General features: G+C 41.2%; 1 protein-coding gene across 2 annotated transcripts in view; it reads left to right on the forward strand.

Annotated features, from left to right (window-relative positions):
* HTR2C (5-hydroxytryptamine receptor 2C) overlaps positions 1 to 14,055 on the forward strand; it is a 77,263-nt gene that overhangs the window by 20,759 nt on the left and 42,449 nt on the right. For both annotated transcript variants that reach the window (XM_054289729.1, XM_054289730.1), the window contains exon 2: positions 13,236 to 13,869. In XM_054289729.1, the coding sequence (XP_054145704.1) occupies positions 13,485 to 13,869 (385 nt within the window). In that variant the 5' untranslated portion in view covers positions 13,236 to 13,484. The remainder of the gene's footprint in view (positions 1 to 13,235; positions 13,870 to 14,055) is intronic.

The raw sequence follows: 14,055 nt of genomic DNA on the forward strand, positions 1-14,055 counted from the left end.
CCATCACAGAGCATCCTCCTGTTCTGTGTCAGTGTCTGTACTGAGCTCCTTGGCTTTCTAACAGCTCAGACTTGTAGAACAAAGTGCTTAAGCAAGATACTGTTTTTAAGGACATTGAGAGGTCTGTTATAATTTGGAGCAGAGAATTCTGCTTGGGGCAATCTCATGGAAGCTTTAACTCTGTAACTGGAATCCTGGCTTGTGGCACACAATTCTCCTGCAGTAGAGTTCAGATGTTCCTGTAGTCCTGTGTGGGCTTCTGCATCCCACCTTCTCCAGCCTTAAGGAAGGGGCACGTATCAAAGGAGGGAATTTGTTTTTACTTCTGGGGTATCCTGAGATGGTTCACTAAAGGCCCTGCAAGCTACAGGTTCAAACCATGCATCTCACACATCAGCCACAGCATGGTCCAGAGATTCTTGCTCTCAGGTTTTAGGGAGACAGCAAGGAGTGGTGGCAGCAGGGTGTTGTGCCATGTGCCCTGGACTGAAGGGCACAATTTCAGCCCCACAAACTGATTCCCAACATCAACAGGCTGGGACAGGCTCCTTTGACCTGTGTGGATGAAGCTGATTTCAGCCTCACTGAGTGGTTACTACTTCTAATTTCTATTTGGGCTTTCTAATTTCTATCTTTAGCTTGATAAAACTGGGATCTGAAAAACTGTTGGCTACTTTTTTGCCCTTTATACCAAAATCTTCTCTGAGGGTCAGATGTGTGTGGGAGAAAAACATTGCCAGTGTAATTTTTAAATTACATGATGATATTTGGTAGGTCACCTGAACAGGGAAGTATTTTATTGCCTGCTAATTAATGGGAGTAACATAATTGTTTCCACTTTAGACTACTACTATTTATCAAAGTGTGTTTGTAAAGGTTACACTGCCTGGTGTTAAACTGCTTAAAATATTGTTACTTTAGATATTTAGATACTTTAGATGATCATTTGTTTGTAATGGTTTTGGAAAATGCAAATGTAGGATAAAATTTACTGACGCAGAACTCAAGAGGTGTTTGTATTATTGCATAAATATACCCAGGCCCTATTTCTGCAACTGTTCCAAGCTGGCTCATACAGGGGACAAGACCTTCCTTCGTCTGTAATGTGCAGGAAATGGGCAAAAATATGGTAGCAATACAGGAATCAGGGCTGTGGGCTTTTGCTTCCTGGCTTTTTTAGATCATCAGTCAGTGTAATTAGTTAACCCAGCCTGCAGAGCAGTTGTATCTGTTTGTCAGGAAGTGTGTGCATCAGGAATTTCAAACTGCCCTGGGTGCAGCTCAGCCCTGGCCGGGCTCAGTCCCAGCACAGCCTGGCTGGGGTGGTGTGAGCCTCACCCCCATACTGGCCACACAGGGAATTAAAGGGCTCAGTGCCCAGAGAGGTTTCTCTGCTGCTGATTCCCTGGCTCCAGCCTCATTTGATGTCTCTCTGTGCACTGCTTGCTGTGTGCTGTAGGTGTGCTTCTGAACTACAGCAATTTCTGTGTCAAACTGTTCCAGTGTTTGAACTCTGGCAAGAAAGGGACACACTCCTTGCTCAAAGACTTCAGATGTTGCCTCCAAACACGGTTTTGCTGCACTCACTGGGCACAGCAAAACTCTCATTCACTTACAATCAATGGTGCCAGCACCCAAATTATTTTGGTTTGTGGTGATAGTGAATTTGCTGGAGGTCAGAAGCCAGGAATGATGGAGCTGCCCTGTTGTTTCTGATGGAGTATTTCCCTCGTGTGAAAGCCTTGCTGTTTCCAGAGGAGCAGAAGTGTTTCTCTTTCAAACCTACTTTCAGTGGATGTGGATGTGTGTTTTTCTCCACTTGACAACTGGTGGTTTGTCACTTCCTTAACTCTGAGCGGTTCACAGAGATATTACGTTGCTGACAAAGTGGAAGCAATTTAGTAATCACTTACAAGAGAAAATCGACACCATTAGAGTTCAGCTGTCTTTGTTTCAGCCATTAAAACGCAGACACTACCTGATTCATGTATAAATTGCTATGATAGTTTCATTGTCTTTCCTCTCCGGGGTTGAATAAAAGTGCATTTGGTGCCCTCCCTTTGAAGGAGAGCCTGGCCCCTGGCACATTGCTGACATGGGCACAGCTCCCCTTGGTCTGTGACCCCACACAGCAGCACCCACAGCCTGTCTGGGAATGCATCTCAGAGATTTCACCCACATTTTAGGGAAATGTAGGAAGAATACTCCTTTTAAAAAGGAAGTGGCTGCTTCGGACCCTGTTTGAATTTCTAAATGCAAGTTTTCCTTCTTAGACTGTCACTGAGACTAGAGGTTGTCTTTTACATTTCTTTGTTAGCCTTAAACCTTCATATTTTCTCTGTAGTTCTGTTGCTGAATTGTGGTGAATTGTGTACATTGACAGGGGTGTTCGCAGGGGTCCCAGGACAAGGGAAGAGATGAGATATTGACTCCACGTTTCAGAAGGCTGATTTATTATTTTATTATATATATTATATTAAAAGAAAATGATATATTAAAACTACACTAAAGAATAGAAGAAAGGATTTCATCAGAAGGCTTGAAAGGAATAGGAAGGAATGATAACAAAAGCTCGTGACTCTCAGAGTGTCCGGGCCATCGATTAGAAACATCCAACATGGACCAAGCAAAGGTGCACCTGTTGCATTCCACAGCAGCAGATAGTTATTGCTTTTCTTTTCCTCTGAGGCTTCTCGACTTTTCAGGAGAAAAGTCCTGGCAAAGGGATTTTTCAGAAAATATCATGGCGACATTGAATTTGTCTGCAGCTTCTCTCCTATTTCCATGTTCTTCTCAGTGGTCCTAACCATCTTGTTAAATGCAGCCAAGCGCCTGCCTGCTCTTTTCAGCACCTCAGGACTGCTCCCTCTGCTGCAGCTTCAGCACACCTCAGCTGGGACAGAACCTGAATGGCACAAAATCTTTCCATGTGTTTGCTCACACGGAGAAGCAGGTTAATCCAAATTACACCAGCTTTTACAGCCCTCCTTTGCCTTTCATGTCGCGCTGGAAAATGAAGTATTTTCAATTATGTTTTGTCTCCTTCACTTCATTTTCCCTGAGTCATGTGTTGATGTCAGAGATGCCAGTTTGTGTCAGTGCAATTTGCTCCCATGGAAATGCCTCCTGCACACAGGCTCCTCACTCCTGTGCTTACATAATGTGGGAGCTGTCACAGCCCTGCCCCAGCATTGCCCATCTGTCTATTCTCTCAAAGCTAATGAGCCTTTTCCTTCCTGCTCCAGGCATATTACACACCCTGACTTATTCATAGATGATGTCTATTAAAATTGTCAAATGCTTTGAAAATTTAATTATTTCCCTAAATAAAGAGTCTGGTTCTAATCACATTGAGGATGTTTCAACACAATTGGCCTGTTTTCTAGTGCAAATCAAGAGTGACTATGCTGAGCTCTGTCTGGCCCCCTGGGCATTGTCATTTAATTGAAAATACTTGTGATTTACTATAGTGTAAGAGCTCAGAGGTGTCCCCTAGCTTGGTCTGTGAGCAGCATCACAATGCAGAATTTATCTGGAATAAGGCATCTGGATTAAAGTGGCCTGTTATGGCATCAAACAGTCAATGTGTGACAGGGTAGGAGGCAGGTATTTGCTTGCTTTTGGAGTGATGAAGCATACAAAAATCCCTTGCTTGCTATATCTATAGCTTGGATTGTATTTCTCTTTCATGTCCCACTTGTGTCTGCATATGGCTCAGATGCTGAACTAATTATCTTTGCTTCTGACTGATAAACTCATAGTTTACAGCCAAATTCTTTTCGTTATTCACTGTGCTATCACATTCATTGTGTTATCATATTTCACTATTGTTTGATTTGTTCAGCCTTCACTCATCCTGATTTTCCTCTGTTACATTCCAACCTTTACTGATGCGAGTGCTGAATCTTGGTTTGGATTTGTCAATGTATTTAGTTCTCAAAGTAAATGTTTTAGTTAGGGAACATCAAAAACAAACAAACAAACAACCCCCAATATACTATCAGGATCAAACCTTACCAACCTCAACAGACACCTTCCTTCCAGACCAGGGTTGTTTTTCCAGTCTAATCCATTTTCATCTCCTTTGCAGCCAATACCGTGGCAGCTTCACAATTGCTCTGTTCATCTTGTTCTCTGGAGTTTTCATAATAACTTCCCTGGTGACACCATATCAAATGGTTTAATGAAGTGTGAGCTAGAGACACTGCCTTTTTATTATTATTTTTTTTAAATTTATTTTCCTAAAGAATGGAGTGTTATAGAACAGATGAACAAAATCCCAAGACACCAAGCCAAGACTTACAATGTACATCTGGGAAACTCATGTTGCTTTTCACAGCACTTTCCACACATTTTTGTGTCTCAAATTTTCCTTTTAAATCTGTTCTGAATTTTTGCCTGGTTAAGGTCAAACTAAGAATTTTATAAGTGTGTGGATAATTTTCTATCTTGAAATGAAGACCAGTTGCTGTAACTGTTTCATCTTATCTTCTTTGTCCTTTTCCTGTTTTTTTAAGACCAGTTTTTAAAAGTTTTATTTTCTATCTATTTTATTAGTTTCCCTTACTACAGATTTATCAGGATATTCAGTTATATATATAATATACTTAGAGCAGAAAAGTGTTGGCTTTTTGAATTTATACTGTCAGCCACTCCATTTTGGATTTTTATGGGTCAGTTTCCCAAGAGAAAAAAAAAAGAGAAAAGGAAATTAAAAGGGAAAACCCCCTATGAGTAGCTGCATTTTCTATGTCATTATTGTATCAACTGTTGCTATGCATGAGATAAAGATAAGTCAATTAAGTTATGAATGTTTCAATAATCCTTTCTCTGACACTGCACAGGTATGTGAAAACATATTTAATTAAGCTATTACAGTAAAAGCCCTGAGCCATTTGTCAGTTCATTAGGCACACTTTTTATTATGCTTTGAGCTTTGTTTTCCTCTTCCTTGGCTTATTTGATGCTGCAATTTATTCTTTTTTAAGACATTTGGACAGCAATGACAACAGGAGAGGCACTCTGTAACCTGTGTTAAGAGTGCACCACCACAGCAGGGAGGAGACCTCTATTAAAAAATCACTTGAGCCTTGAATTGGAGAGTTCTGCAGGCTGAGGTGCTCACTGGGAAAACAGATTTGGGGAAGAAACTGAATTCCCTGGTGCTTGAATTGGAGAGTTCTGCAGGCTGAGGTGCTTACTGGTGTGACCGTGTTCACAGGGGTCTGAGGATGAGGGAAGAGATGAGGATCTGACTCCATGGTTCAGAAGGCTGATTTATTGTTTTATGATATATATTATATTAAAACCTTACTAAAAGAATAGAAGACAGGATTGCATCAGAAGGCTAGCTAAGAATAGAATAGGAAAGAATGATAACAAAGGTTTGTGGCTCAGACAGAGTCCGAGCCAGCTGACTGTGATTGGCCATTAATTACAAACATCCAACATGGGCCAATCACAGATGCACCTGTTGCATTCCACAGCAGCAGATAACCAATGTTTACATTTTGTTCCTGAGGCCTCTCAGCTTCTCAAGAGAAAAAAATCCTAAGGAAAGGATTTTTCACAAAATATCATGACTACCCACTGGGAAAACAGATTTGGGGGAGAAGCTGTTTCAGCTGTGGGACCCCCACGTGAGCTGCCCTGTGCTGGAGATGTACCAGGGCTCAGAGGGGAGATTCTCCCCTGGATTTCATGTGGGATGAGGTGCAGGGTGAGCACCATGTCACAGCATCAGAAATTTGTGTGTTCACTGGAAAATGAGGGGTCCTGAGCTGTGATTTCAGAGGGCACAGAGAGCTGGAATGAAGAGAAAGCTCAGAGAGAAACATCAAGGGATTTCTTGCTTGATTAAGAAATGTGACTTAGTAAGTGAAGAGTGAGTCAGCAGCAGTCCCCAGGCAGGGTGGGTGTGCTCAGTGTGTGCCAGGCTGTGACTCAGAGCTGCTCTGCGCTCACCTGCTCCTGGCCACGCTGCTGCTGCTCTCTGGCACTGCTGCAAACCATGCACAGTCATTACAGAATCCCAGTGATACTGGGTGTGATATTTCCCCTAAAACATGAATTGAATGTAAATCACTTGATGAGTACTTTTTATTTAGAGGCATGTATGTATTTACATGTGTTTTGTTGTGGTTGCACTCAGAGCTATGAAGTTATTTAAGCACACATGGGATAGAGCGCTGTACGTCAGAAACTGCTGAAAATTGTGGAGTCTTCTGGTTTTTAAGTAAGCCTGGCTTTAAAACATGTAAAAAAAAAAAGTTAGCTAAACAAGCCTAAGCAAGTGTTTTTGTTGGTTTATTATGTTTCCTTTTGGATAAGTGCTCACTTCCAGACTTTAATGATGTAAACAAAGAGTTGCCATGCAAAACATTTGAGAGAAGAAGAAAAATTGGTTTACTAGGGAGAAAGAAAGTTTAGAAAGAGTAAGAAAAGAGTTTAGAAAGAGTAAGTAGTTTGCTACAAGAAGCCTGAAAAGCTCGTAAAAAAGCTGTCACACAGGATTTTCCCAGCAATGTCACACTTGATGTTTGCCACATTGTGCAGCTGAATTAAAAGGGACAGAGGGAAAGTCACTGCAGTGGAGGCAGGAGCCAGGTCCTTACAACCACAGGAGCTGCCTTGGGAATCCTGGGGACTCTCAAAACTCCACGGACCTGTTGCATTAAGGGTATAAAAGTTTGGCAGAAGATAAATGTCCCTTGTGTTCCAGCTGCTTCTCAAGAATTTGAGGCAAGGCTCAAATTCAGGTTATAGCCAATTCAGACTATGGGGCTGATCAAGCTCAGTAAGAACTTCCAGGAGCACAGCTGTACAAATAGTGCAGGAATGTGGGTTTGATTGCATTCAATAGGACTTTGCATGATCCAGATTCATGAATAAAGTGATTTATTGAAGCAACAGGAAAGCAGGGTCAGGACTGCCATGATAAATGCACTAACTGCAGAGAGTTAATGTGTGCTTCGGATTTCAGCCACTGGGCACATGTGGATTTAAAAAAAAAAAAGAAAAGAAAAAACCAAAGAGTCAGGTTGGAATTATATCTACCCATAGAAAATATGAACAACTAGGGTATAATCATTCCAAGAAGTTAGAGCAGTGTGTGATGGGATTCAGATTTATTCTGTTGTGGTGTTTCTGCACGTCTGAGCCAAGAGAGAAAGTTTATCATTGCAGGGAGTGGCAGAGTATCTACATCTTCTTGTGAGGTTCCCAGGTGCTCTTCCACAAAGGGAAAATAAAAAAGGATGCTGGTCTTACAGCCAGAAGGTGGATTAAGATCTCTCTGTGTGTTTGTATTGCCTTGAAATGTCTGGAAAAGAAATTAATGCCTTTCTGACTCAGTATGAGGGAAGATACAGAGAGGGAAATTGATGCTATTTGCTTTTGGACAGAATGGTAGTGATTCATTATTATGACCCTACAAAATATCAGTGCTTAAGCTCATATCTGAGAAAATCCATTTTCCCCTTGCTGTGAAAAAACTAAATACTCTTTTTTTTTTTTTTTAATTTGCAAGTAATTAAATAGTTATTTTCTGTGTCAGAATTAAAAAAGATTGGTAGAAAGCTGTATTTGGGGAGGTTTCCCTAAGGTTTTATTAAGTGGCTTTTATGCTGATTTATCTCCAATTCCTATTGGGAAAAATTCCAGAATTTCTTGCAAAACAGAAGAGGATGTATCAAATTCTTCCTTGGAAAGAAAATCTCTAAACAAAGAGCTAATAATATATTCCCAAGTTCAAGAGTAGCTCAGGAAAAGTCAAATTAGGCATAACCACTTCTCTGGGTCACAAATTCAGTTAACTTGCAGTGGGTATCTACAGAATAATCACTGGGGTTTGACTTTTCCTTCCCTGCTGCAGTGACTGTGAAAATGCTGCCCTTGTGCTGGCACTGGAGGCATTGCTTTTAAAATAAAGGAGATTTCCTGATGCTGCCAAGTGCCTAGAATGAGTTTGGGCTTTCCAAAACTGCCACATTTCAGAGGATGTTGAGCTGTGGGACCCTCAGACACAGGTGGGGAAGGTGAGGAGCTGGCCCTGGTGTGAGCTGGGGCAGCTCTGGGGCCCTGGATCCCAAACCAGCCACACTGGATTGGTTTTCCCTTTGTGGATTGGTTTTCCCTTTGTTTCACAGCTCTGTTTGCCCACCTGGGCACACATTTTTATTTCTGGCCTTGGGGAAAGTGAAGGGGAGAGGATGTGCCGGTGTGATCCTGAGCCTGAGCAGCAGGGACAAGCACAGGGCAGGTATCCAAGGGTGGGAGCTCAAAAGCATCCCCATGCTGGACAGCTTTGCTCAGAAACACATTCTGATCCAATTATAGGGTAATTTAACCTGAAAGGGACTTTTTGAAGGTCTCTAGTCCTCAAGGTGCTCAAGGAAGAGCTGACTTCCAGGTTAGATGGGGGTTTGGGAGGAGATCCCAGCTGTGTTCTGACCACCTGCACAGATAAAAATGATTTATCTCTTTTTTTTCCTACTTCATACACAATTTTCTTACATCTATCACTGGCAAAATTGCTTCTTGTTTTGCTGCCCAGCTTTTGGAATTCTCCTGTTTGGAATTCTCCTTTTTGGAATTCTCCTGTTTCCTCTGGAAGTACCAGCAGGTAGATGTAGGCAGCAAATGGATCCCTGTTCAGAGCTTTTTCTCTGGGCTGAACCAAACCCAGTATTTATTGTGCTTCCTCCCACATCACCCTGGTCATCTCCATTGGACTTGCAGCATTCTCACACACTGCTTAAAAAATAGAACTCACAGAAACAGGGATGTTTCCTAGTGCTGCTGTAAAAAAGGAGAAAGATGAGTTCCAACTGCCCAAAATATAGAAGTCTCTTAATATAAAAATATGACTTTATGGAATCACTAAAAGGAAAGTGGCCCTTTGCAAGTTTGCCATGAAAATCTGTCTTTTGAAGCAACCTTCTGTTCCAAAAAAAGGGAAAATTAAATTGGCAATGGATTAAAAAAATAATAAAGATGCAAATAGCAAGAAATGCAGGGTTTAGAGTGAAGAATGAAGCCTTAATTCTGCCTTCCTGAACATAAATTGTGTATTCTATTATATAATTTTAAATTATTTGCCATTCTGAAAAGGGCTTCATGGAGCTATAAAAATTTATGTAATCTGACTACCTGGCTCAGATAGTTGTGAACTATCTGCAACTGTTTTCCTGTCAAAAATTGCAGTGCTTACAGTTCAGTTTAGTTGATTTCAGATTTATTTTCTTCCCTGATGTTGGTCTACCATCAAAGTCAAGGCTGAAGGAAAAACATTTTTATTTAGAAATGTTTGTTCTTTATCAGCTTGTTTGCTTTCATCTGGTAATTGGGGAGATGTGAATGTGACTTGGAGAAGTGGACACTGCCAATATTTTGGGAGGGGAAAATCTCTCTTGCATATGGCCTTTGTACCTGTGATGCCATTGGATGTTTTGGGGTTTTTTTGGGGTGGGAATAGCTGAAAGCCATCACTTTTGATCATTAAGTGCTTCTGGGGTATTTTTTACAGCAAGACTCACCATGGATTAATGTATTACCTCAGCCTGCCTGAAACTCAGGTTGGTTTTTTGGGCTAAGCTGCCAACCCTTGATTTCTCACCCAATTTCAGACGCACATTGGTAACATCCAGGGGCTCCCTCAGTGACCCAGGAGGGCTCAGGAGCTCTGCAGAGGGTCAAGGAAAGGCAGGATCCTGCCTGGGGCTGGGGAACAGCTCCAGCCTCAGCAGGCAGCTGCCTCTCCCCAGGAACAAGTGCTCTGAGCTTTGAAGGGTAAAACAGCTAAAGATGAATGCATTTAATTCAAAGGAGAAAAATAATTATGTTTATTCCAAGAAAGGTTTGGGTTTTTTTTCCTTTTAGCAAGTGTAATGGTGGTAAATAGTCCCAAAGGCATGTGAGCCTCCCCAGTGCCCCACCAGTACAGGCTTATTAAGCATTGCAGCTTCTGTTTCACTCCAACTTAACCTTCTGGAATATCCAAAAACTCCAGCATATCAACCTGTGCTTTAAATAATTCATAATTTTTATTATTATTTATTATTTAAATAATTAATTGTTTCTTGATAGACAAAAGTGTTTTTCCTTCAGTTTATTTCAGTAATTTTATTTTTCCTTCAGTGTATTTTACCTTCAGTTTATTTTGAACTGGACTTAAAGAGTGAAAGGAAAGAATGTGCCAAAAGAAATCATTGTTTCACTTTATCAAAAAGCAAGAGTGGCATGGAAAAGAATTTGGCTTTGCTGAATGTTTAAATTATAACGTTAAGGACTGTCAGTAGTAGATTGAATTGGAATTGATGATTGACCACAAAATTCAGTATGTGTACTTTGATGTTACTATTGGAAAAAAAAAATTTGTGATGGGCCCATGTTTCAATTTAAAATTATGGAGATGGTTCTTAAATAAATGCAGAATCCATTAATAAATTGTGAATTATTTTTCTGGTACAGTGGTGTGCTTAGAAGACTGTAGCTGAAGGAATTAGTCACAAAGTTTTACCTTGAGGAGACTGAGGGATGCAGTGAAAAGGAAAACTGATGACTTCAAGCCAGGATCTGTGTAAAATAATAACAAGAGTATTAGCAAAGCAGCAGAACAGTTAATTCTGAAGGTGGAGCCCAGGCTTGAGCATTCCTGTAATCAAATTCCTACATGATTTTTCAAACTGAATATGTAAAATGCAAGAGAGAATTACTCTACTCACCATTTCAGTATGCAGACCTGAGCAGTTATAAAAATAGGCACTTTTAATTCAGAAGCCTTATCTTGGAGTTGTTCTTTGTGGTGTGGTTTTGTTGGGGGGTTGTTGGTTTGTTTTCATGATCCAGAGTTGAGTCAGATCCTTTGGCTGCCCAATGTCTCCTTAATGTGGAAAGGTGATTTGGGAAAATTGTTATTACAGCTTTGAATTAAAAGCTGTGTTTTGGAAAAAAAAAAAAAATCTGAAGTTATTTAGAAACTTTCTAGAGACCTTTTTTTTTTTTTTTTTGAGACCAGCTAAGTTGGAAAAAATAAACGGTCCAGTGACCACTTATTCATTCAACTGCATGTGCAGCTGCAAAATTATTTTCTGTGCTGTGCAAAACTCCTTCCTAAATATGAGGTTTAGAGACCCTCTGGGAGTAATTAACTACAATGCAGAAGCAAATCTGGGTTCATTGTATGAACTGCTCATTTAAAAAATATTTTTGTGCACAAAGCCCATTAACAAAGTTCCAAAACCTTCATGAATGTTAAACACTTTATTATAGGATTCTGAGCACTTCCTATTTAAATGAAATCTAAAGTAATCTCATTAATCACATCTAGCTTTTGATACCTGGGTTGTTGTGTCAGATGTGTGCCACAGTGCATTCAACAGCTAAAATCTGGCTTTTATTTTGTTATTTATTCAACAATGATAGAATAGGTCTTTTCCTGTGGTCTGCACAAAAAGTTGAGGATGTGTGTCACAGACATCTTTTATGAAAAATCCTTTCCTTAGGATTTTTCCTTCTGAGAAGCTGAGAGGCCTCAGGAACAAAATGTAAACAATGATTATCTGCTGCTGTGGGATGCAACAGATGCATCTGTGATTGGTCTCATAGAGTTGTTTGTAATTAATGGCCAATCACAGTCAGCTGGCTCAGACTCTCTGAGACACAAGATTTTGTTATCATTCTTTTCTATTCTTAGCTAGCCTTCTGATGAAACCTTTTCTCTATTATTTCAGTATAGTTTTAATGTAATATATATCATAAAATAGTAAATCAAGCCTTCTGAACATGGAGTCAGATCCTCGTCTCTTCCCTCAACATAAGACCCCTGTGAACACCGTCACAGATGTGCTCAGATGAAGCTGCCTGCCGTTGATTTTATTCTCTTCCTGGTCCTCTTCCATCCCCCTGCTTGACTAAGTGCTTTCCTCCTGTGCTCCCAGCCCTGTGCTGCTCGTGGTGTCAGGAGCTTCACCCCAGTACAGAGCAAAGCAAAGCTGCTGCTTCTCTTCAGCTGGACAGGACTGGCAGGCAGAATTACTGAGTTCGTTTCACCAGACTGGGAATGCATGCCCTCAGCTTCAGTGGCTGCAGCACGTGCCTCAAGTCAGGAGTACACTTAATTTAGCAAATTAGCCCAATGCATGAGGCTGAAGGAGCTCAGAAGCAGCAGGATGATGTTCTCTGGCCTGTGTTACAGGGATGGTGATCAGCCTTGCCCTCACTGTCAGCTCCTTTTTGAGGCAGCACAAATTGAGTGAGATGCTGTGAGGAAATCTGACCCCACTGGGTGTGGGATGGGGCTGCTGGAACAGTGGTCCTGAGCTGCAGAATGCTGGGATTAGCCTGGCTGGCCTGGCTGTGTGCTCATGGTCAGCAGAAACAGTGGCACAAAAATAGATGAACAGGAGAAATAAGTGCTCAGCTTTTATGAAAGTTTGTCCTTTGTTTTCTCTTAACTCTTTGCTGTCTGTTTGTTCCAGAAGGATCATACAATGTTTCCTAATAAAATTGCGTCTTATCCACCATTCATTTCCCAATAGAAATTGAACTATATAACAGTATATGTTATATAGCAGTATATAACATATACTGCTATATAACATATAGATATGTTATATATCTATAACATTGATAATTTATATATATAATAAAATATAACATTGCCTAGTAAAATTGCATCTTATCCACCATTTATTTCCCAATAGAAATTGAACTATATAACAGTATACTGTTATATGCAGTATACTATATAACAGTATTTGTTATTATAGGAGACTTGATCATTAATATCTGAGGGTTTTTACAACACCTCAGAATATGCAAAATATATCCAAACCCTTCAATTTAAGGTGATGGATTACCCCGTGCTTGGCTGCGCTATCTGGATTGGCTGGAATTTTGTGCAGTTACTATTTTACACAGCAGCAGAGCATCTGTGAAGTGGATATCAATTGAAACATATTTTTCTCTTCAGACTTGCTTTTGCAGGTTTCACAAAACATTTAATTAGTGATAATCAGCTTTTAACCAGCCAGAGCACACTGATGTGATTCCCTGCCTCTCTCCCCCATGATTGTAGGCATAGTCTGTACCCTTCAGATAAATTGCTGGCAGTCTGGAGAATGTCCCAGCCAGCAGGAAGGGAAAGAATAAGGATGTCAGTTGCATGGAGAATAAAGAAGGTGTTGTGTTTACTGTGGTTTCAGTGAAGAATATCCTTTTCCTTTACTTTTCAGAATGGTGAACTTGGAAACCAGCTGGAGATTGCAAAGCCTCCTTTCCCTTGAGGCTGGTGGTCAATGGTCATCCTCTACCACACCCAAGGAAAGCAGAGGAGCTCCACGCTAACTTCTGTAAGCTCTGCTTCACTATGGAAGATCAAATGATTTTCTGGCTCAGGTTTTGTGATCTGCCTTGGACCTGGAGTTTGGAAAAGGGATCGTCTCTGAGGCACGGTTAAGAGACAGAGCAACCAGCCCCAGACAATGAGCACTTTAAGTAGCACTGGAATATTGCTCAGCTTAACAACAGTGTCTGTTACACTGGATTTCAGTTTGCATGGTGGTCTGATGGCTTGGTCCTTGAGCAGCAATTTGACTCTGAACCAGAGTTTGCCCACATCTGATCCTCTCAACACGTCTGAGAAGGGCGAAGTCTCTCGGATGTCCGTCAGGGAGAAGAATTGGCCGGCCCTCCTGATCTTGGTTGTCATCCTGCTGACCATTGGGGGGAACATATTGGTAATTATGGCTGTGTCCTTGGAGAAGAAGTTGCAGAATGCCACAAACTTCTTCCTGATGTCTCTGGCAGTGGCAGACATGCTGGTGGGTATCCTGGTCATGCCCGTGTCGCTCATTGCAGTCCTGTACGGTAAGTGCCTTCCTTCCTTGTTTGGATTTTTGTTTTTGCAGGGAGTCCCCCGAGGCTGCAGCAGCCTGATTGTCCCTGTGCTGGTGGCCTGGGGAGTGTCAGTGTGTCCTTGGTCGTGGCTCTGTGCCGAGGTTCATTCTCTGGTGTTCAGTGCCAGGAGTGACCTGTGAATTATGTCACACTGAG

This window comes from Melozone crissalis, unplaced genomic scaffold (genome assembly GCF_028551555.1).
Source record: "Melozone crissalis strain CALT ecotype California unplaced genomic scaffold, PUWL_Pcris_2 ptg000068l_1, whole genome shotgun sequence".
Lineage (NCBI taxonomy): Eukaryota > Metazoa > Chordata > Aves > Passeriformes > Passerellidae > Melozone > Melozone crissalis.